Here is a 25,000-nt window from a genome sequence, read left to right as displayed (position 1 = left end):
GTACAGCAGGCACATAGCGGGAATATAAAATACTGGGGTAACAAACATTTTAATCCCTTCACCCCTTGTTCTTTGTGAATGCCATGTCATTCACAAAGAACAAACATTGCTTGAAACAGTGACTGAATTGCAGTGCAAACTTAGTTTCCAAACATTAAGTATAGAGTAACATCCACATACACCATTTTCCCAAGCCTTGATGAAGAAGCACATCCTCCAAAACGTGTTGGCTTTAACTCACGTCACTCATCCTGATCCCAACCCATGGTGATCATTGGAGGCCTTGCGGTGTGTATTAGCTGCCAGCCCCAATCTTCATATTCTCTACATCAATAACCTCACCTTAACCTGGGAGGACAGCAATATTATGAAATAAAGAATCGTCAGGGTTCCCGCACTTTCACCTTTCTATTTAAAGAGAACCGCCCTGTGATGATGCATTGCTGAAATTGTATAATGAAATAAAAGCAGTTTCCTTAGGATACTCCACAAACATTTGCAAAACAGACGTATACCTCACCTCTGAACTCCTAAAACATGGAGGTACACCTACACCCCCCCACAGGCTGCACAACATTTCAATTAGTCCATGGGCTAATGAAGAACAAATGCTCACCCCAAAAAATAAAATGTACAATATTATAATTATGTTAATAGTATATTAAATTTAATTATTCACACACACACACACACTTTCCTAGATGATCATCATTGGAAATATTGATTTGAAAATTCATTGATCTTATATTTTACGGTGTTTTCTGTGAAAAAAAACAAACAAACAACCTCTTCAGTCAATAAAACATGTTTTTTGGAGGAATCACATTGTCATCTGCCAGTGCCGTACATGTATTTTGTAAGCAAAAAGATACAATCTGCCTTGGTAAAAAAAGTAAAAAAAAAAAAAAATTATATAATTGTACAAAATGTACTTACATGTCTAATGAGAATTGCCTAAAAGTTTTAGGCAGGTATCAAAAATGCTGTAAATTATGAATGCTTTAAGAAATAGAAGTGTTAATAGTTTTTGCTTAGCAATTAAAATGCAAGTAAATTAACCAAAGAAATCCAAAAAAAAAAAAAAAAAAGCAAATGTAACCACCATGCCTTCAAATCAGCATCTCTTCTTCTAGGTACAGTGCCTTGAAAAAGTATTCATACCTGTTGAAAATTTTCTACATTTTGTCATGTTACAACCAAAAAACGTAAATGTATTTTATTGGGACTTTATGCGATAGACCAACACAAATTGGCACATAAAATTGTGAAGTGGAAGATGAATAGTTTTCAAATTTTTTTTACAAGTAAATCTCTGAAGTTTGTGGCGTGCATTTGTATTCAGCCCCCCTAAGTCAATACTTTGTAGAACCCCCTTTCACTGCAATTACAGCTGCAAGTCTTTTTGGGGATGTCTCTACTAGCTTTGCACATCTAGAGAGAGTGAACTTTTTTTGCCCATTCTTCTTTGCAAAATAGCTCAAACTCTGGACTTTGACAGGGCCAGTCTAACACATGAATATGCTTTGATCTAATCAATTGTAGCTCTGGCTGTATGTTTAGGGTCGTTGTCCTGCTGGAAGGTGAACCTCCGCCCCAGTCTCAAGTCTTTTGCAGAGTAACAGGTTTTCTTCTAAGATTGCCCTGTATTTGGCTCCATCCATCTTCCCATCAACTCTGAGCAGCTTCCCCCTGTCCCTGCTGAAGAAAAGCATCCCCACAACATGATGCTGCCACCACCCTGTTTCACGGTGGGGATAATGCATTCAGGGTGATGCTATGTGACGGAAAACTAACACTGCACGTTTTGCTTTTAGGACAAAAAGTTAAACTTTGGTGTCATCTGACCAGAGAACCTTCTTCTACATGGCTTCTCGCAAACTGCAAATGGTATTTCTTATGGATTCCCCCCCCCCCCCCAACAATTTTCTTTTTGCCACTCTTCCATAAAGGCCAGATTTGTGGAGTGCACAACCAAATAGTTGTCCTGTGGACAGATTCTCCCACCTGAGCTGTGGGTCTCTGCAGCTCCTTCAGAGTTACCATGGGCCTCTTGGCTGCTTCTCCGTTTAATGTTCTCGTTGCCGAGCCAGTCAGTTTAGGTGGACGGCCATGTCTTGATAGGTTTGCAGTTGTGTCACTCTTTTCATTTTCAGATGTTAGATTGAACAGTGCTCCGTGAGATGTTCAAAAGCTTGGGTTATTATTTTTATAAAACTTAACCCTGCTTTAAACATCTCTACAACTTTATCCCTAACCTGTCTGGTGCGTTCCTTGGTCTCCACAATGCCGTTAGTTTACTAAGGTTCTCTAACAAACCTTTGAGGGCTTCACAGAATAGCTGTATTTATAAGGAGATTAAATTACACACAGGTGGGCTCCATTTACTAATTCAGTAACTTCTGAAGGCATTTGGTTCCACTAGATTTTAGTTAGGGACATTGGCGTTGCTAGGTCTACAAAGGCTCTGGGGTTAGAGCACATAGCAGTGAAGTAAAGTCATACGCTTGGGCGGGCATACACATATATAGAATATACATACAAGTAATTTTTCCTTTACATCCTTTTCTTTACATCAGGGTCCCCAGAGAGAGAGAGGGCCGGCAGTGAGATGTAATCTCTCTGTTGCCCGCAACTGCACAGTGAGGGCAGAACAGCAGTGATGCAGGGCGGGCGGTGAGAGATGTCATCTCTCTATTCTTGGCCACCGGCTGGCTATCCCATGCTGTCCATCGGCTGGCACTCCGGCTTTGTCATGCTGCACTCCCACTGGCTCGCCGGCTTTGCCATGCAGCCCGCCGCACTCATGGCCCAGTGGATGGGGACCCCTGCAGAGAATTGGTGCTATAGCCCCAGATGCCACCCCCTAGCGACACCACTGGTTAGGGGTATTGGAATAAAAAGGGGCTGAATACAAATGCAGGCAACACTTTTCAGATATTTGTAAAAATAAAAATAAAAAATAAAAATGAAAACCATTTTTAATGGTCTTTCAACTTCACAATTATGTGCCACTTTGGTTCTCCAACAAACCTCTGAGAGCTTCAGAAGACAGCTGTGTTTATACTGAGATTAAAATTACACACAGGTGGATCCTATTTACTAATTAAGTGACGTCTGAAGGCAATTAGTTCCACTAGATCTTAGTTAGGGGTATCAGAGTAAAGGGGGCAGAATACAAATGTACGCCACAACTTTCACCGATTTGTAAAAAAAAAAAAAAAACATTTATCATTTTCTTTGCACTTCACAACTATGTGCCACTTTGTGTTGGTCCATCACATAAACTCCTAATAAAATAAAATTTATGTTTTTGGTTGTAACATGACAAAATGTGGAAAATTTCAAGGGGTATGAAAACTTTTTCAAGGCACTGTATACTTGCACCATTCTTGAAGGACCTCAGCAGGTAGGGGGTTTCAAACATTTTGGATTACTAAGCGCAGATCTTCTGTAGATGTAGGCTGCCTCAGATCCTTCTGTCTCTTCATATAAATCCCATACAGACTCCATGGTGGTGAGATCAGGGCACTGTGGGGACCAAACCATCACTTCCAGGACTCCTTGTGCTTTACAACGACGGTAGTTCTTAATGACATTGCATGTTTGGGGTGGTTACCCTGCTGCAGAATAATCTGGGTCCAATCACACACCTCCCTGATGGTATGGCATGATGAATAAGTATCTGCCTGCATTTCTCAGAATTAATGGAACAAAACTCCATTTGCAGAAATGAAGCTCCAAAGTTGCAAGGAACCTCCACCATGCCTCAAATGTTGCCTACAGACACTTAGTGTACCCCTCTCCAGCCCTTCATTGGAAAAACCGGTCTCCTGCTACAGCCAAATACTTCAGGTTTTCGACTCATCAGTCCAGAGAACCTGTTGCCATTTTTCTGCACAATATTTCCAATGTTTTGAAAGCAAAGGGTGGTCACACCAAACGTGGATTTGATTTGGACTGGATTTCTCTTGTTTGTTTGACTTTCCATTTTATTTGATAAAAAAAAAAAAAACTATAAAACACTTCAATTTCTAAAGGCATTCTTAAAATTTACAGCGTTTTTTTCACACCTGCCTAAAATATAATAGATAAGCTAATCAGGTATGGTACTGTGCACATGTTTATGAAAGCAGAGCGTAAAGTAATGAATAGCAAAGTGTAGCTCCTGCTTTGTCCGTTCGGATATGATGGACCTTTCTCCAATGATAGGCTGCTCGGATCTAGTGGTCAAATGTGTGACCCAAACACGATCACATACTAGCTGGGGTGACTTCGTTAACCCTGTGTAAGCTCCAACACCATTAGATATGGAGCTTACACAGGGTATTTTGGGGTAACTGATTTGAAGTGGCAGGGAATGCTGTGAAGGTTAAGTATACTTGGGTTAGGAGGTGGACTTTAGATGGTCATTTCACCCTGAATGGGCAAGGTTACAGAATCCTCTCCCCACCACGCACAACTTTAAATACTCTATATTCTATCATGACCATGCATAAATTTGTACCACATTACCCATGGGTATTGGTCCCTAGGAGAACAAAGCTGATGTATCCCAGATACAGCATTGCAGAATAGCACAAACAAGTGGCGCAGCACACATTATCAGGTGAGATTACAAAACATAAAAGACGATTTGGAGATCAGAACACAGATTTTCTCCAGCTACAAACTCATGAACCAGCCAGTCAGGCAGAAGGCACGTTTAAGGAGCATTTATAAATGAAAAGAAAAGCGTGGAGCTCTGAAACAGATGTAACGCGGCCCTCGTCCTCTGGAGAAAGGGAAGGAGAGTCTTGAAGAGCAATGGCAGAGCGGCAATACAGCCTGACCTTCACGGACCACATCCTTATTACACGCACAACAGAATTTCACATAACACATCAGCCCGGCTGCTTGACAACAAGAGCGCAAAAATCACACGCCAACTCGCCTAAGGAGAGCAAATTATCCTCATTTCTTTCAGAGGGAATATATACATAAGCAAACAGAGTTCCAATACTCTATACAATGAGCGGCCAAACAAACTATTACAAAAAAAAAAAATTATTATTATTTATATATATACATACATACATACATACATACATACATATATATACATACACACATATATACACATACACACACACATATATATATTATATTTATTTATTTTTAGCAAAAAAGTGCAGCAATGTCACAAAAAGTTAAAAGTGTACTTGGGTGGGGGTACATGCATGCACATATAGCAAGCCACCCACCTGGCAAAAGAACAAAAACTAAACAAGACCCCAAGGCCCTGCATCCAGATCTCCTGGTTTACGCAGGCTCCCCCTCGTCATCAGGGCCCTCTGGCACACCTCTCATGCTGCAGTTCGGCATCGGATCCACCTCCGGTAATGCCGTTCCACATTCTGCTTTGGCTTCTTGCTGCAATAAACAGTTTATCTGACTTTCGGCGATTGAGGTTACTGTGCTCTGGATTTCCAATCATTATTAGCCCTACACACATGGCTCATTAACAGTTTATATTTGGGTGCACTGTTGCACGAGTGCCTGGTGGTGGTTTGATTGTGCCATCTTGGATGTGGAGTCAGCAGACTCAAATCGCTCACTCAAGTTGGCACTCTATAGCAGGGTTTTTCAACAGGAGAGGTCCCCAGGGGTTCCCCCACGACCTACCCGTCAAATAACAGGTAGCTGATAAGTAGATCACATCACCACTGCCGACACATGCAGAGCAATGCAGGAAAGCAGTCATGATAGTGCTAGTTCTGGTATGCTGTTCCCTGCACTTGTACTTGGGTGGGGGGGGGGGGGGGGGGGGGGAATACATGCTCCTGTCTATCTAAGGTGCTTATATGGCACATCACATGGAATGGAGAGGAGGGGGCAGTAGGGGGAACAGCCCGCTACATGAGGACTCCTCACAGCCACTTCCCTGTGCTGCTCTGCATATAAAAACAGGAAAACGCTACTGTAATGTGCCCTGCTGACCCCATGTACACTTCTTATCTCAAGTTAAACTCAGAATTGAGCATCTTTGCAGAAAAAAAAAAAAAAAAAAAAAAGCACGCACGCACAAGTTTCACATTAAATAGGTGCTTTAATACAATTGCCAAAACTGATTGTATAGCAACAGCTTGCTGATCACACAGATGTTTCGTGTAGATATGAACTTTATTTCAGTTCCCTGAGATCTCAAACTTTGACAAGAGTTTCTCCAAAAAGGTAAAGAAACCTAGATCTATAGTATCCCCCTCCACGAACATTAAAGATTATGTAAGGGGTTAGGTAGGGAAGCTGGGCCAGCACATAGTAATTAGACACTCCTAGAAGAGGAAAGGGCTATGACCTGTAAGGAGGGAGAGGGCTGTGCTTGGTAATTGACTCTGAATTAGGCAAGTTCAGAAAGGCACACTACAGGTAAAAATAAAATAAAAAATAAAAGAAGAAATAAATACAAAATAAAAAATAAAAACAAAAATGAAAAACCAAACCAAAAGAAAACAAAACCAAAAGGAAAAAAAAAAAAAAAACGCACCACACACAGGGACCACCAGCACTGCAAGGGTTGAATGCTCATTAAAATCCTGGGGTGCATAGTGCCGGCTCCATCACTTACTTCCTACCCCACATTCCGATGTCCTCCTCCACTATACAAAGCTCCAATCTCTGGGCGGAGCCTGATCACAAAAACAGTACAGGAACATTAACTCTGTATTGTACGATGAGACATGAGTGCAACCAAAGCTACTTGCAGCTTACACAGCAGGCTGCCAGGGGCCGCTCGCAGCACTGGGGGGACCCTGCTGGAACCATGGGGTGAGAGAGTATTTACTTCCTTCCTGTGCACCCCTAGACAGAATAAGCTTTTAACTGTTGAAGTATAGGGGGTTCACCTTCAAGGGTGATTTTTTTTTTCTTTAATTCCTGGGAGTTGGGCTTTAAAAAGCCTGAATGTTTCTGCGATTTTATCTGAAATGTTTATGTTGGACATTAACCCCGGACCCGTTCCTGGTTTAAAATGGAAAGAAAATAAAAAATGAAAAAAAGGGGAACATCTTTTTGCAAAGAATATTGGAGGGATTACAGTAAAATACAAGCTATAGCTGACAGTCACCATCATTGTTCCCTTCAGGTGCAAACCTTGTAATGCCTCCCATTTGCCCAACACCGTATTCCCTGAGCTCACACCCCAATACACAGCTAAGCAGCACATTATCTTCCACTTTCACAGCATGAAAGTCTGAGATTCAGATAAAGTCAATCAGTATCACTTGAAGCATGGGATGAGGCATTCCATCTACAGCTCCGCACCGCCATAGAAAACTGCTGACACAAACACACTGTCATTTGTTATCTGAACCCTGCACTGTACCACAGTGATAAAATACCATTATAGCTCAGCCTTACGGTGCATTATAGATCAAGCATCTTTCTGCGCAAAAAATAAAAAATAAAGTTCCTTTATTCTCGATTAAGGTCACTGACCAGGTTTTGTATGTGACAAATTACTTTAAAAAGATAGGCTGTTGATATCTTAGATTTTTTTTTTTTGGCAGGTATCTGGATAGAGATATAACTTCACTTTTTTTTACCATGGTGGTTCTTATGCTGGTAATTTTTTTTTATTTTTTTTTTTATTTTTTTTGGGGGGGGTTTTGTTAATATCATGGTTAATATCTGCTCTGGTGATAGAGTCCTGCTTGACCCATCTCCCAGGCCTACAATATTGACCTGAAGCATGGCCCACATATTAGCGCACCTCTTTTAGAACGTTTTCAAATATGTAGTATTAGGATAGCCTCTTCATAGTCAACCACTTGGATATCGTTTATCATGCCTACTCATAGACTTTGCATGGGTTTATAGCGAACCCCTCATCTTCCATCTATTATTATGACAAATTACTACCCTTATTGTATACTGGCTATGAAGACAGTACTATTTCACACCCGATTGTGCTGCTCAACGATTTTTTTTTATAAGAAAAAGAAGGACTGAAACAAAATTAAAAAAAAAGTGAAGAGGAGGAGAAAAAAAAAACAAAAAAAAACACACACCACACCCCCACACACCCCCACACACCACATTCCGGGTCAATAGGAAACATGCTGCACTCAAGGGTGGACTGACAACTCATGGGGCCCCCAGGCAATCCGAGCTTATGGGGCCACACAGTATACACACACTATACACATACATGTACACACAGTATACACAGACATGTTTCTATTGGCTGAGAAGGTACTGGAGAGGTGGGGCAGCTATAATCTTGGGATTTTTAGACCAGGGCACCCCCCTTCCCCAAAGCACCAACCCATGTTGAGGGCACGCAGCCTGGTACGGTCCAGGGGGGGGGGGGGGGCGCTCGCTCGTCCCCACCCCCTTCCTGACTGGCCAGGCTTCGTGCTCGGATAAGGGTCTGGTATGGATCTGGGGGGGACCCCCACACCGTTTTTTTCGGCGTAGGGGGTTCCCCTTAAAATCCATACCAGACCTAAGGGCCTGGTATGCTCCCAGAGGGGGAACCCTCTCGAGAGCTGATAATTCTGTGAGAGTCGCCTCCATATAGACGGAGATCTGACTTGGAGGCGACTTCCATTGAACTCAATGGGTACCAGTCGCCTACAAGTCGGATACAAGTAGTATAGGAACCTTTTCTGAAGTCAGAAAGACTTCAGTAGTGTGCATTAAGACGCCTCTCATTCACTTACATTGATTTTTACATGTAGCGTGACCTAAGGCGACTAGGGGCGACCTGAAGTCGGATCCGAGTTGCCCCTGTGTGAACCAGTGCTCAAGAGAAGCTCACTTTTTGGGTTTACATACACTAGAAAAAGAAAATTAAAAGCTTTACCACCATTGCTTGTCCAAGACAGGGCAGTACTTACCAGCCATTTCTAGAGGTCCTTTGAAAAGTTGAGCATGTGCCATATAGAACAGGGGTCTCAAAACTTTATAGACAGTTTAACGTCTTTCAAGCTTTAGGGGGGCCAGACAACGCCATGCCGTCACTGGTGTCTGTTGGAGGAACAATGACCTAAGGGCCAGACAAAGGCAAGCAAAGGGCTGCAACGGGGGCCCCAGAACAGTTTGGAGACCAACGATATAGTATGAGTATCCTACCAAAAGTAAAGAAACAGCTCCCATTTCATCTAGCCAGGCCCTGGTGTATTTCTTAGCCCATTAGTCAATGATCTGCAGCAAATATGCAAAGATATCCAACTTCACTGGCTTGCTCCAGGACAGTAACGCAGGAGACCAAAAACAGCCAAGATGTGGGACATGTACATACTGTGACCAGATGACAACTGCAAAACTTTCACCATTATTGGTAGGACGTGGCATGTGCAAGTCACTACAGCTTGGTGCCCCCCCCCCCCCCCCCATCATTGCAAGGCTACAATTCCAGCCCCATCATCTTGCACAGGAACTAGGTGCTCAAGCATAGCCATGTGCCATGACTATCCCATCCCCACCAATCTCCTGGCCAAAGCTCCTTCTATTAGTTAGCATTAATTATGAGCCAAGAGAGGACATTTACTAAGCAAAGCAAATGTTCTTATCTTTTCTATCAAAATTCATTAAATTGCCAGGAAACCAAATACCATCTGCTAGCTGTAAATGTTGCTAACAGCTCTAGGGAAACAAGGAAGCTCATCACATAAAAATGCATGTTTCCAAAAGGTTAAAAAGATAGATGTACTTTCACAGCATAAAGCTCCATATGCCCTCGTTGCTTTTTTCAATTTACAGATTATGCCCAGGGATGGATTTCTGCATAGAAAATATTGGCTGTGGTCTAGGGCAACAAGTCTGACTTGGGCAACACACAAGCACCATACATGTCACTAGCTACCAGCAACACGCGTACAAGGGCTGCACCAAAAAGTATTGCAAAAGTGGGCAGAACTTTTTTTTTTTTTTTATTTACATAGGTTGTCCAAATTCAATAACGCCTCTTTTTCAAACGCAGGTAAATAATGGATTCCAGCAGAAGCAAGCAAGCAAGCCATCATTGAGATCTTAATGAAGAAGGGGTTCAGGCTGACCGACATCCACAGAAGGCTACAGAATGTTACGGAGAGGACACCATTGATGAGAGCAATGTGTAGAGCGGGATGAAGTTTAAAGGGAAAACTGGTACTGAAGATATACTATGTGGTGGGAGACCATCAATGTCAGACAGCATGCACGTCATCAAGACCTCAATGACAACACATTACTTCTGCTTGGAATCCATTATTTACCTGCAATGAAAAAGAAAAGAAAAAAAAAAAGTGACTAGTGATAGAGTAGAGCTGCACAATTCCTGCCAAAATCATGATTTGTTTGCTTAGAATAAAAAGAAGAAGATGACGATTCTCCCGACATAAAATCTTTGAAAGAAAGAAAGAAAGAAAGAAAGAAAGAAAGAAAGAAAGAAAGAAAGAAAGAAAGAAAGAAAGAAAGAAAGAAAGAAAGAAAGAAAGAAAGAAAGAAAGAAAGAAAGAAAGAAAGAAAGAAAGAAAGAAAGAAAGAAAGAAAGAAAGAAAGAAAGAAAGAAAGAAAGAAAGAAAGAAAGAAAGAAAGAAAAGAAAGAAAGAAAGAAAAGAAAGAAAAGAAAGAAAAGAAAGAGCTAATTTTACTGTCTTTTTCTTTTTTACAAAAAAAAAAATGCATTTGAAAGACCACTACGCAAATACAGTGCGACATAAAATACTGCAACAATGTATGTCCGTATTTCATACATCCATTTGCGGATGAAACACGGACATGCATGCATTCCTATGGGATAGCAGGGGCCTGCGGATGAACATCCACAAACACCCGATATCGTCCGTCTCCGCAATGGTCCGATTCTGCAGAAGGAGGAAAATCCTATTTTTTTCTATCCGTCTGCAGAGCGGATCGGATGAACACGGACAGACGGAGAGTGAAGATCTGACAGGGCGGTCCCTGCTCAGTGTGCTGGGACCGCCCTGTCATCCGCCGGCTCAGCGGGGATGAAACGGAGCGATCCCCGCTGAGCAAGAATATCATCACGGGGCGGATCACTATGGATTTGTCCCGTGTGAAAAGGGGCCTTACACACAAAGTCTATTCCATTGACAAATTGTTACAATGTTTATACTAAAGTTCAATTGATAAAGAATGTTGTGATTCTTGGCAGACTGCCCAGATTTTTCTCTTCCTTTCTTTTGACTGCTGTGGCTTCAGAAGAGCAGAGAGTACTCTTTGCATAGGAAGAATTGTGAAACACTTTACTCAAGATCGCAATAACGATTCTTGATTATTAATTGTGAAGTTCTACTATAGAGGTAGACTATTAACATGTGAAATTTGAACAGCCTATGTTATTAAAAAAAAAAAAAAGGTTGCAAGTTGATGGCCTGCCTGTTAGTGACATTTGAAAGGGTTTATATCATCTATCTACACACACACACACACACACACACACTTGTGCTTGCAAGTTTACATACCCTGGCAAAGTTTATGATTTCTTGGCCATTTTTCTGAGAATATGAATAATAATAAACACAAAAACATTTCACTCCTGGTTAGTAATTGGCTGAAGCCATTTATTATCAAATCAACCGTTTAGTCTTTTTAAATCATAATGGCAACAGAAACAACCCAAATGACCCTGATCAAAAGTTAACATACTCTGGTGATTTTGGCCTGATAACATGCACACAAGTTGACACAAAGGGGTTTGAATGGCTATTAAGATTGGCCATACACTAAAAAATTTTTATGCAATTACCTTCAGAATTACCTTCAACTATATAGTGCAAGGGCTTGCCGGTGGCATACAAATTCAAAGAGCTTAAGTTTGACCTCATATTACATGGTTTTCGCTCGCCACGCTTCGGGCTCGGCCTCGCTGCGCTCGGCTCTTTTTTATTCTAACTCTGTGTCCACTTGGATAGTGGGGATAGAACCTGGACTCACGGCGCAGGCGCCGTTCATCCTCTGCAATTTTCGGAATCTGTGTTCCTGTGTACTGCGCATGCGCAGTACGCAGCGGACAGTATCCGATGGAGGACGCTATTTGACAAGACACCGGCATTAATCATCCTCACCTGTGATCTGTTTGCTTGTAATTAGAGTGTGTGAAAAGGTAACTTTTTTGTACTCCTGACAGACCCTTGCATCTTTCATCCAGTGCTGCACTGATGTTTCTGGATTCTGAGTCGCGGGGAAAGCAAAAGAATTGTTAAAGGATCTGCGGGAAAAGGTAGTTGAACTGTATAAAACAGGAAAGGGAGATACAAAGATCCAAGAAATCGAGAATGTCTATCAGCAGTGTTCAGACTCTAATCAAGAAGTGGAAAATGAGGGGTTCTGTTGAAACCAGACAACGGTCAGGTAGAGCAACTAAAATTTCAGCCACAACTGCCAGGAAAAAAATGTTTGGGATGCAAAGAAAAACCCACAAATAACTTCAGGTGAAATACGGGACTCTCAATACATGTGGTGCGGCCATTTAAAGATGTACAATAAGGAGGCACTTGAAGAAAGATGGGCTGCATGGTCGAGTTACCAGAAGAAAGCCATTACTACATGAATGCCACAAAGTTTCCCGCTTACAATACGCCAAACAGCACAGAGACAAGCTTCAAACCTTCTGGGGCAAAGTCATTTGGAGTGATGAGACCAAAATGGAACTTTTTGGCTACAACCATAAAACACTACATTTGGAGAGGAGTCAACAAGGCCTATGATGAAAGGTACATCAATCCTACTGTGAAACAGAGGTGGATCGCTGATGTTTTGGGAAGTGTGAGCTACAAAAGGCACAGGAAATTTGATCAAAATATTTGGCAAGATTAATGCAGTATTTTATCAAAAAATACTGGAGAAACATTTGCATTCATCAGCCAGGAAGCTGGGACCGACTTGGAAATTCCAACATGAAAATGATCCAAAAACACAAGGCCAAAGTCACCCTGTCATTGTCTACAGTAGAATAAAGTGAAGGTTCTGGAGTGGACATCTCCGTCTCCTGATCGCAATATCATTGAGCCACTCTGGGGAGATCTCAGTTCATGCAAGAGAGCCCAAGAATTTACAGGAACTGGAGGCTTTATGCCAAGAAGAATGGGCAGCGCTTTACCATCTAAGATAAACAGCCTCATCCACAAATACCACAAAAGACTTCAAGCTGTCATTGATGTTAAAGGGGGCAATACACAGTATTAAAGCGGTTCTGCACATAATAATAAATTTTCCCATTCTGTTGCCTCTAGACCGTACATTTGATAATGCCACATTTTTTTTATTTATTTTTTTTTATTAATCTACCTTTTGTAATTTGTAGTATATGATTTTCCTCCCCTGCGGCGATGGGCGGTCTCTTGCGGGGATCAGCATCACTTCCTGCTGAACCCCGCACTGTCTCCTGGGATCTCGTCCAAGTAATCCCAGGAGACTTTGCCGAAATCTCGCGAGATTTCGGCTGCATTAGCCGCAATGTCTCCTGGGATTACTTGGACGAGATCCCAGGAGACAGTGCGGGGTTCAGCAGGAAGTGATGCTGATCCCCGCAAGAGACCGCCCATCGCCGCAGGGGAGGAAAATCATATACTACAAATTACAAAAGGTAGATTAATAAAAAAAAAAAAAAATGTGGCATTATCAAAGGTACGGTCTAGAGGTAACAGAATGGGAAAATGTATTATTATGTGTGCAGAACCGCTTTAAGAACTGGGGTATGCAAACTTGATCAGGGTCATTTGGGTAGTTTCTGTTGTCATTATGACTTAAAAAAAAAAAAAAAAAGAGTAAACACAGTTGATTAATAATAAAATGGCTTCAGCCAAACACCAACCATGAATGAAAAGTTTGTGTTATCATTCATATTTGTACTTGTGAGCGCTAAAAAGGAGCAGGGCCGATTCCTACTGTATTATATTTGTACTGCCTACCCTCAAGTTGTAAAGCGCTGCGTAAACATTTGGCACTACATATGCCTCTCTACCACCTGTAACATAAGACAGACATGTGTGCGAGATGCATTTCGTGAGGCCAGGGTCACAATCACCAGTGCCTGCCTCGACAACCAGGAAGTAGAAAAACAGCAATTGTAAGTAAAACCAAAAAGGTTGTTGCTTTCATATCAGAGCTATATACTGATGGAATTTATATTTGAAGTGAACCAAAGTAAATAGTCACATCAGTGCTGGGGTTCGCTATGGCGTCCAATGGCCCCAGTGCCATTTGTAATTATACTTTCATGTTCAATGCACATTGCACTGCAAAAAATAAAAAAGGTTGGGCCTAAATTTTTGGGTACTGAAAATGTGCCGCCATCATGTGGTCCTCTAGAGGTGTATGGGGCCGCACTTTTGGTCCTCTAGATCTAAAATTTTCCAGTTGACCAGCACTGTCAAAGCCACACAGCATCGGGAAGCTCCAGCCGTATAAGCAAACAGCTGATCCACATTGCGGAGGCCTTACTGCCCATGGAAAGGAGGCATTTCTCTTCATTGTGTGTGTTTTACATCATTAGAGCCTGCAATGCATCTGTTTGCAAACAGTCAGCCCTCACCCAGTGGGCTTGCAGCGAGATTGAAGCTTCAGCAAATATGTAGACGGGACACGGGCGTGTTGTATTTTCACACTGAAACAAGGTTTAACATACAAGAGCAGACTGATCAGAGTAATTCCATGAAGCTTTTCCTTCACCCTGGAAGCTTACAGCGAGGGGCACATCAAACACAATGAGCCAAATAGAGAACGAGCTATGAAGACGAAGGCCGTAGGAGTGAAGTGATCAGAATTAAGCTGCATTAATTTTTCTTCGCTGTACAGTACAATCAGCGCAGAAAAGAAAGAAAAGCGCACTGATTACAATATCGTCAATCACCGAGCGCGCTAAAGGCCTTCAGGGATTAACCGGTTTGCTGCTGGACTGTACTATGTATTCAAAAAGGATCAATACCTTCTCTCCTGGGAAAAAGGACTGCTCAGTGCTGAATACAGTTGTGCTCATAAGTTTACATACCCTGGCAGAATTTATGATTTTAGACATTTCTCAGATAATATGATAACAAAAACTTTTCTTTCACTCATGGTTAGCATTTGGCTGAAGCCATTTATTATCAATCAACTGTGTTTACTCTTTTTAAAAATCATATGGCAACAGAATCTACCCAAAATGAACCTGATCAAAAGTTGAAATACCCTGGTGATTTTGGCCTGATAACATTTGCTTGGACTGTCTAAGCTGTCCCGGGATGGCCATGCTCCAGGCAGCATCCCAGAACCTGCATTGTGCCCTCCTAAACCTTGTACGGTGCCCTCTTGACTCAACAATCCCCCCCCTCCCCCCCCCCATCTATGAACCATTAATACTTTATGTAAAAACAAAAGTATAGGGAGAGAGCGTTGAGTCAACATCGGAAGAACAGAGGGAGAAGACCCAGCAAATGAGTGAGAAGATAGTGAAGACCCGGAGAGCAGAGAAGACAGCAGACAGAGGGAGAAAACCGGAGAGGGCTAGAAGACATCAGCAGAGAAGACCCGGAGAGGGGAGAAGAACTGGCAGAAGACATCAGCGGAGGAGGCAGAAGTCTCAGAGAGGGGACAAGAAAATCAGAAGAGATGACGGAGCTGTCTTAATAAATTACTTTAACACCCTGTGCAATGGTTTTGTTTTTTTAAAAGGGGAATGGGTAGGGGTACAATATAAACCAAATTCATTCACATAGGGTGAGGGCCAGAATCGGGGCCCCCCCCTTGTTAAAAGGGGGCTTCCAGATTCCGATAAGCCCCCCCCCACACGCAGACCAACAACCAAGGTTGTCGGGAAGAGGCCCTTGTTCTCAACATGGGGACAGGTGCTTTGGGGTGGGGAGGGCACCACCTCCCTCCCCCCCGGGCGGAGGGAGACAGACAGGAAGGCGGCGATCGCCACAAGCACAACCCCCTCCCCCCCCAAGGGTTAGACAAATGAGAAGGCGGTGGTGATCAACCCCCCTCCCCTCTGCAGGAGACAAAACCTTATCTTATGAGGGAGGGGGACAGAACAGCTGGGCTGTTGCTTCTCCTCCCGGCTGAACAGGAAGTGTCCCGAGACTCGATTGGGTCTCTGGACTCGCACCCCGATTGGGTGGGAGGAGAACCCATAGGGAATAATATTTTGCTATTGTCACAACTGGGTGGGCTCAGGGCACATTGCTCTGCGCACTGAGTCTATCCTTTTTTTTTTAAGCCAATTAGAGCCGCAGGCTCGAAATCATGAGTTTAAAAAAAAAAAAATTATATATATATATATATATATATATATATATATATATATATATATATATATATATATATATATATATATATATATATATATATATATATATATATATATATATATATGGATTGAACAAGTCAAAAAAATTGGTGTACTTTGTGGGCTCATAATGAGAGGGAGACTCAAAAAAGGTATACATTTTATTACAGCATAATTAAAAAACAAACAAACAACACCCTGCACGGACACAGTTCCATTTACCCAATAAGGCAGTTACAGAGGCCTGGCTCTAAAGCTACAAAGATTGATTTGGTAATATATCAAAGGGAGAAAAAAAAAAAAAAAGTTTCTGATCCAGTAATGCCTCCAAAAACTTGCTCATCAATATGGACGGACCGCCGCTGGCCCAGGGGTGTCCATGCATTAAGACAATCTTGGGCCGGACAGCAAAGCAAACCTTACCGGGTGTTAAGCCCTTTTGGGCTGGAATTACACTTAAAAAATGTACTTGTTCCAACTTGCATACAAATGCAACATAAGAACAAACCTGCAGAACCGATCCGGTTCTGCCTGTAGAGTGCTGGACATTTATAACACAATAACTGGCTGACAGATTTTCTCTGATTTCAATTAACAATTACATGCCTAGCAAAAAAAATAAATAAATAAATAATAAAAAATAAATAAATAGTGTATGTACAAAAAAAAAAAAAAAAAGTGCAGATATAATCCAATTCACAAAAAGGTCTACCAATATTAGCAGCAAACGTATGAAGTTACAGGACATTTCCCATAATTGGAACAGTGAAATCCCCAACATCAGCACATGCTCTGTCTATAGGGAATAGGGGGGGTGTGTGGAAGAGGGGTGGAGAACGTTTTAAAGCGGAACTACACCCATCGATTTAACAAAAAAAACAAAAACAAAAAAAACAAAACAACGACCACACAAACACTCAACAGGGGTTACGACTATTCAAAACACACACACTAAGACCCCGTTCACACGGAGGCAGTTTTCAGCGTTTTAGTGCTAGAAATAACACCTGTAAATCACCTGAAAACTGCCTGCCATTCATTGCAGTGGGTGCCGTCACACTGGGGCGGTGCGCAGGAGGGGCGTTAGAAAAAATCCTGCAAGCCGCTTCTTTGGCGCTCCCAAAAGGCCCTGCCCATTGCAATGAATAGGAAATGCTTCTGAAGCGCCTGAAAAGCACTTTGAAAGTGCCGCAACAGTTTTTAAGCCTCTCTTAAAAAAGGGTTAAAAGCGTACTGCTAGCCGCCGAAAAGCAGCGCAAAAGCGCAGCTTGAACAGTAGTAAAGCTAATGGCCTGCGCTTTTAGTGTGAAAGCAGCCTAAGTAGAAGTAAATCCTTCCTCAAGGACGTCCGATTTGCTAAACAATTCACGTTTTTTCAGCTTTCATCTGTTATTGCATTTCAGAGCTAGAGATCTCCCGTCGCCTTTTTCAGCCTCTTCCGGTCTATATGAACTCAGGCCGCGTACACACGCGCGGACTGTTGGCCCAACTTTGTCCGTCCAACAGTTTGAGCGAACAGTCCGCTCAAACTTAGCATGGACGGACATGGCCACACACGACGGACGAACAGTTTGCTGAAACCGTGCGCGATGACGTGAACGGCACGTACGACGGGACGAAAAATACGACGTCCTATACACTGCAATGCAACCTTCCGACGTGGAAATCCTTTCTGAGCATGCGCGAGACTTAGTTGGCCGAACAAGCCTACACACGAGCGAACAGTCCGCTGAAACCTTGTTTCAGCGGACAGTTTTTCGGAATTTCCGTAAGACCTTGTTCGGCCAACTGTCCGCTGAAACTGTCCGCTGAAGCCCCACACACGAGCGGACTGTCCGCCCAAACACTGTTCAGCGGACAAGGTTGGGCCAACAGTCCGCGCGTGTGTACGCGGCCTCACTCTAGTGGCAACATCATTGCACAACAAGGGTACAGGCCTGCTTAAGAGGTGTTGGTGCTGCCACTTATAGTCTCCAAAAAGGGAACATGTAAATGGGTGACAAAAGAAGTACAATTGGGAGACATGTTGAGGATGTTGTCACCCCATAATAATAGGTAGTGCCTGACCTTCATGGCAGAATCACCAGATATTTTAATTAGAGTTGCATATTTATAAAGATCAAAAATGATTTGAATAAACATGGTAAAGCTTTTTGGATATACTGTATTTATCAGCGTATAACGTGCACCCAAAGTTTAGGAGGGAAGTTTAAGGAAAAAAAAAATACTTACATTTAAATGCCCATCAATGCAGCCTTATCAGTGTCCATGGCAGCCTTGCCCCAGTGTCTATCGCTTGGACGATTTAAAATAGGTGCCGCCGAGACTTGCCAAAGTGGAGCAAATGCCGCCAAGATCACTGGGACCGGGTGGAGCCGAGATACACATAGCCAAGTGTACTCCGCTCTTCTCGGCTCCGCTCACAGTCACACCCAGTCCTGCCCTATGATGGACATAACACAGATCCAATGGCGGGACTGGGCATGACTGAGCGAAGCCGAGTACACTCGGCTATGTGTATCTCGGCGGTGATCGCTCCGCTCACAGTCAGTGGAGACCGGCAGGGGATCAACGTATAACACACATCCATGATTTTCCCCTGATTTTAAGGGGGGGGGGGGAGTGGCGTGTCATACGCTGATAAATACAGTACTTCTAAAGTGGTTGTAAACTCTGTTACACCACTTGTACCTACAGGTAAGCCTATAAGGTGGCTTACCTGTAGGTACAGTGAATATCTCCTAAACTTGGACAGTTTAGGAGATATTCTATTCAGAGCGCATACAGTCGGTGACATCACCAAGTGCATGTGCTCCGAAGATCCGGCATACAGTACAACACAAAATTGCAAAAACTTTCCTGCAACATAAAAAATCATGCAGCCCCTTTGCAGAAGTGTGGCACTGTCTTATTTCTTAATAGCATACCCACCCATCTAGCAACACATGCACCAAAATGCATGGTAACAAAGTATGAACGGAGCATTAAATCAGACCAAAAAGGAGGGACAACAACTAGAGAAAAAGGGACAGGAATCTGGTTCCAAAAAAAAGGAGGGTAGCAAGGTCTCCAGCCTTGCCCAGTCTAATGAGGACCTCCAAGGGCAAAAGAGAGCCAACATCCTTCAACATGTAGTGGGTTGTGAGGCATAGTGGGTACAAAGATGTTGAAAGTCTTTGGGCACCAGACACTTCTTGGATGTAAAAGAGGTTGTATTTCTTTTGACAGTCCTTTTTGTATTTTTGGGGAAAGAGGGTTAGGGTCAGAACACCCTTAAGTAGTTATCGATTCAATTGGCAGACTTCAAGAGGACAGCTGTGCAGGGAAAGGCCCCAGCAAGGCGTCACTTATGCACATGCAGAAATGCTGTGTCCTTTGGTAACATTCCTTTAACAGTTCCCAACGCAAACCGCAACAGTTTTTTCTGCTCCACTACAACAACCACTTGTAGTTTTTCAACACTGAGCTCCCGGTCCCTCACTAGACCCCGTGAGTCGCCCTCAATCCCTTGAGCTCCTCCAAGGTTGGTGGTGGTGTCTCCCTCAAGCATCACCCACACTTCCCTGCTGGGTCCTTAGCTTGGCACTCCGGATACTTCTCAAGCTTCACCCCTGATAACCGGCGAGGTCCCTAGCTTGACTCACAAGGCTGCTTTGCAAGAGTCTCCTCCACAGGCTGGGTCCTTGACTTGATCACCGCCTGAAGTTTCTCAATTCTCCACGGTGACCATTCGGTGAGAATATGGTTCCAGTAATTTCTTCAGTTACTCACTGTGGTCCCTGGTAAAGGTGGTTGGTCCCTTTATGGCGACAGCTTCCCTTCTACCTCCGACCACTGACAGATTCTCCAGCTGACAGAACCGCCACTTTTGGTTGGACTGCAAACCACAGTTCCAACCCTGAGCTGCCCTCTTACTACTGGATAGGCCCTCACACAGCCTGGCAGCCAGATGCCCCCCAGTATAGGCCCAATCTGCAGCCTAGCAGCCTGAGATATACGACACATCCACCCAGACAGCCATCCAGGTGGCAAAGAACAGTTATCACCTGACCCCACCCGAATATAAAGGTTCTCCCAGCAGGCCAAGGGATTCAAGAAAACCCCTCCCCATTGGCTGAGATAACCCATAACCTGACCTTGGGTTGACCTTCTCTTATCTAATACCACCAAGGTCCCGGCCACCTAGTGATATAAAAGAAAAGTGCAACAAGGTCAAACTTAGGAGAAATCAATAGATCTGTATCAAAAATCGGCCAAGATGACTACTCTTGGCAAGTAAATTTGTGAGGAGCTCCCTGACTAAACCCCAGGGTGCTACACGTGGAACAGTAAATGCAGCGCGGAAGTCCCCCTACCCCCCCCCTTTTTTCTCCTTTCTTTATCCTCCACTTTTATCTGGGCCTTCTAGCCTCTCTTCTCTATGAGTAACTACAAATTCTCCATTTGACAATTCAGGGCACAGGCTAGTTTCGGGGTTTGCATATTGCCATAGTCCACCCCCCAGAGACAACCGTTGTGCATGTGCTCCAGGTTTTAACTAGTGAACACATCTCTTACTACTAGAACATTAGGTATGAGCGACATGCTTCGGCGTAACATATTGGAGGGTTGTTGGCCTTTGTTCTGGGGAGCAGACTGCAATGTGTTACATCAAAAATGAAAATGTGCCCTTGTTACACGAGCGAAACTAAGGGTATTGAGAGTATGATTCATTAAAGCGGTAGTAAACCCGCACATTTTTTTTTTTTAAACCTGCAAAGCAAAAAGGCATAATGAGCTAGTATGCACCCCATACTAGCTCATTATGAAATACTTACCTTAGAACGAGGCCCCGACATCTGGCCCGATCCACGCCGAGGGAGCTGACATGCTCCCTCTGCGTTTCTTCCGTGTATCGCGGCTCCGGCGCTGTGAGTGGCCGGAGCCGCGATATCGTCACTCCCGCGCATGCGCGCGGGAGATTTCAGTCCGGCCGCTCGGCCGCTGCCGGATTTTGACGGCGAGAAACCCCTTGTGCGCATGCGCCGCTGCAGTCAGCGGCGCATACCGAGGGGAATATCTCCTAAACCGTACAGGTTTAGGAGATATTTTTTTTACCTACAGGTAAGCCTTATTATAGGCTTTCCTGTAGGTAAAAGTTAAAAAATGTGGGTATACAACCACTTTAAGTCTAAATTGGAATTTTGTTACACTCATCTCATGCTCAGAATTAACAGTACCTGGATACCCTCCCTTGTGGTTCCGTTTTTGATTTCTCTCTTGTGTTCTCCTCAAGCATATGTATGGTCTAATGGAGGTTCCACTTAATTGTCAACTTTTGCCTTTGGAATACTATTGGTAATATGTCTATTTTATACCTTTTAAAATCTTTAACAGATTAAAATGAAAAAAAATAATAAAAACTTTATTTTTTTATTTTTATTTTTTTAAGCGGAGCAGTTCTTCCAAATGAAGGACAGTTGGGTTGGGTTATGAAACAGAGGAGTGAAAGTTAAAATATAAGCAATCCCACAATATTTGGCTTTTTTATTCCCCCCACCCCTCCGCTTTTATAAAAAAAAAAAAAAAAAAAAAAAAAAAAAAAAAAAAAAATAATAAAAAAAAAAAAGTTAAGAGGGATAAAAAAAGGAGAGCATTCAAAAAAATAAAAATACTAAAATAATAATAAAAAAATTATTATTAATAATAATAATAATGGTACAGTGCTGCGTGACAAGGTAATCGTCAGTCAAATGATCACAGGACTGAAGAATGGCCTGGACAGAAGGGGGTGTAACATGCTGGTACTGCGATAGTTAAAGTAGCAGACGCCAAATTTAGAACTAGCAACCCAGAACAGAGTCCACACCGGGTATGATCATCACGCAGACACTCCCCATAGCCATTGTACATAGCAATAGAGAAGCGTGCCGCTTGCTTTGTATATACACATTCTGTATATGCAACTATGTACGATGGAAGTAGTGTTATAGAGCCAACATGTCCTAATGCAAAACACAGTTCTCCAGCATTCCCTTGGATTGCATTGATGACAGAGGAGGAGGAGGAGGAGGAGAGGACAGTCCGCTCAGTGTACCAGCATCCCTCAACATTTACATACAGGGCTGTGCACAGAGCATGGCCACCCCCAGCCTGTGTCATGAATGATACAGAGCAAAGCCCACCAGATCACAACCCACAGACCACCCCCCTCCTCTCCTAAAAGACACACACAGCATGGGATCAAAGCTAGGCCGCCCAGATCCCAGTGTACACAGCAGTCACCTATCCCCTTCTCTCCTCCAGCCGCACAAATAGAAGAAGATGTAACAAACCTTGCATCTCCACCTTCAAGGGCTTATCCCAGTTCTATACGACAAGGCTTGGGAAAATAAAAAGCAGGGGAAAAAGGCCACCAATCAACACGTACAAGCATTCCAGGCAGCCAATGGAAGGCGGGCAGCGCTGGACATTGGCCAATGAAAGAAAGGCTGGTCCTTCTGCTGTACAGACGGAGAGGGCTGGAGTGAAGGGAGGAGGAGAGAGCTAAATAAAAAAGACACAACTCCCCCCTCCCTCTCCCCTCCACCCTCTGACATGGCTGGAATTAGGCATCTGCATGGACTCTGCTGGGAATTTGCATCTCCAGCTGAGCAGGTGACAGCACTGACACCCTCACTGATCACTTACCTCTAAGCTAACAACACTGGAGAAGGTTTTCACAGGGACACTTTCCTGATCTATACTCTTATACAATACAGACTCCAAGGACTGGAAATCACTGCGTACCCAATGAGGATACATCTGCTACAGTATCTAGTTTTTGGTATTTATAAAAAGGATGCTCCAGAATAAAAAGATGCATGGAAAAAAAATAATAATAAATATATATATATATATATATATATATATATATATATATATATATATATATATATATATATACACATACACATACACATACATATATATATATATTACATCAATTCTCCCATACAAGTAGCACTGTATAAAAGGATATATCAGTATGAATATTAAAAAACAAAGTTAATATAAAAATATAAAAAGTTGAAACTTGAGGATTTGCAACTTTGTATTTATTTATAGTCACATACTGATCGATCTTTTCACACTGTGCTGCTCGTATATGCTGTAGTTTGCCAGATAGGTACAAAGCAGAATCAGCAATATAAAAAACACAACATACACATTATGAAAGCTGCACAGACATGAACTATTCACAGCAATAAGAGTAAGCATGTGACTGCATGGTCTAGGCTCTATAAACACCACCACAGATGTTACAATCCGATTGTATAATCTCCTTTAAATCTACCAACAGCTATGTAGTTACAAGGGCTGCTATAGAGACCTCCATCGTCTCTTGGCTGGACATCAGAGGATGACATACCCACACGCACACACCCCCACCCCGGTAATAAAAAGGTCTATGCTCTCCGATAGGAGCACATCTATATGTGGTGGCGGTGGTGAACTCACAAAATGTGGTCTTTGGGATTAAATTGACATTTGGACTCACTAACAATATACAATAGAGCTACATGATTCTGGCCAAAATGAGAATCACAATTTTTTTGCTTAAAATAAAAAGGATCGCGGTTCTCACAATGTAAAATCATTCACATTATAAAATTTTATATTATATTATTATATATCAGAGATTATATATCAGAGATTATATATATATATATATATATATATATATATATATATATATATATATATATATATATATATATATATATATATATATAAAAACTTTACTTTTTTTTTATTCAAAGTAATTTCTTTTAAAAAATAATTAATTTGAAAGACCGCTGCGCAAATACAGGGTGACATAAAATATTGCAACAATCGCCATTTTATTCTCTAGGGTGTCTACTAAAACAAATTTATAAATTTGGGGGTTCCAAGTAATTTTCTAGCTAAAAAGATTTTAACTTTAAACCAACAAAATGTCAGAAAAAGGTTTAGTGTTTTAACCTTTTTCACTTACAAAGTCTATTCCATTGAAAAATTGTTACAATGTTTATACTTAAATTCAACTGATAAAGAATGTTGTGATTCTTGGCAGACTGCCCAGTTTCTCTTCCTTTATTTGGAAGGCTGTGGCTTCAGAAGAGCAGAGAGAATTGTGAAACGCTTTAGTCAAGATTGCGATAATGAGTCTTGATGATTAATTGTGCAGCTCTAATAAACACTCTCACTATTATTTTTTTAAATGTTATTTTATTTTTACAGCACAACAGTTTGAGTCTTTGTGAGAATCTCTCACAATAGTGGTGCAGCTTGTTTGTTTTTCACAAGCACAATTATTTTTGTTTATTTATGTAGTGCAAGGGCCTGTCTAATTGACTATAAATTCAATAGATAGCTTATAGTAGGGACTTTCTCTCTCATGGTTTTGGTAAAATATAACCACTTCAGCTCTGGAAGATTTTACCCCCTTCACGAACAGGAAATTTTTTGCAATTTAGCACTGTGCTACTTTATAGTGTTGCTAAGCCCACAACAGTAAAATTCGTCTGTATATGCAGTAGAGCATGCTGCTTATACTCACTGTGGAACCCAAGGGGCTAATCCTGCATATTGGATAAAAAGGCTTTTCTATCAGGACTTCTGATCCTTCCCTTCTTCCACAGTCCCCAATCCATCTCCTGGCAGTACAGAGCCCTTTTTTTTTTTTTTTCCTTTTTTTTTTTTTTTGTAGAGGAGTGCATGTGATCAGCACAGGGCCAATCAACAAGG

At 42.3% G+C, this 25,000-nt stretch overlaps 1 protein-coding gene across 3 annotated transcripts in view; it reads right to left on the bottom strand.

Moving 5' to 3' along the window:
• CTBP1 (C-terminal binding protein 1) overlaps nt 1-25,000 on the bottom strand; it is an 873,727-nt gene that overhangs the window by 352,690 nt on the left and 496,037 nt on the right. The window contains exon 1 of one of the 3 annotated variants that reach the window (XM_077477949.1): nt 22,567-22,723. The exons of the other annotated variants lie outside the window; for them this stretch is intronic. Within the exon in view, the coding sequence (XP_077334075.1) occupies nt 22,567-22,573 (7 nt within the window). The 5' untranslated portion in view covers nt 22,574-22,723. Of the gene's footprint in view, nt 1-22,566; nt 22,724-25,000 lie in introns of those variants that run through there. 3 annotated transcript variants of the gene reach the window in all.

This window comes from Lithobates pipiens, unplaced genomic scaffold (genome assembly GCF_037356315.1).
Source record: "Lithobates pipiens isolate NorthernLeopardFrog02 unplaced genomic scaffold, aLitPip1_a1.2 Scaffold_13, whole genome shotgun sequence".
Taxonomy (NCBI): Eukaryota; Metazoa; Chordata; class Amphibia; order Anura; family Ranidae; genus Lithobates; species Lithobates pipiens.
Note: the sequence above shows the minus strand (reverse complement) of the source record. Positions and strands in the feature narration are given on the sequence as shown.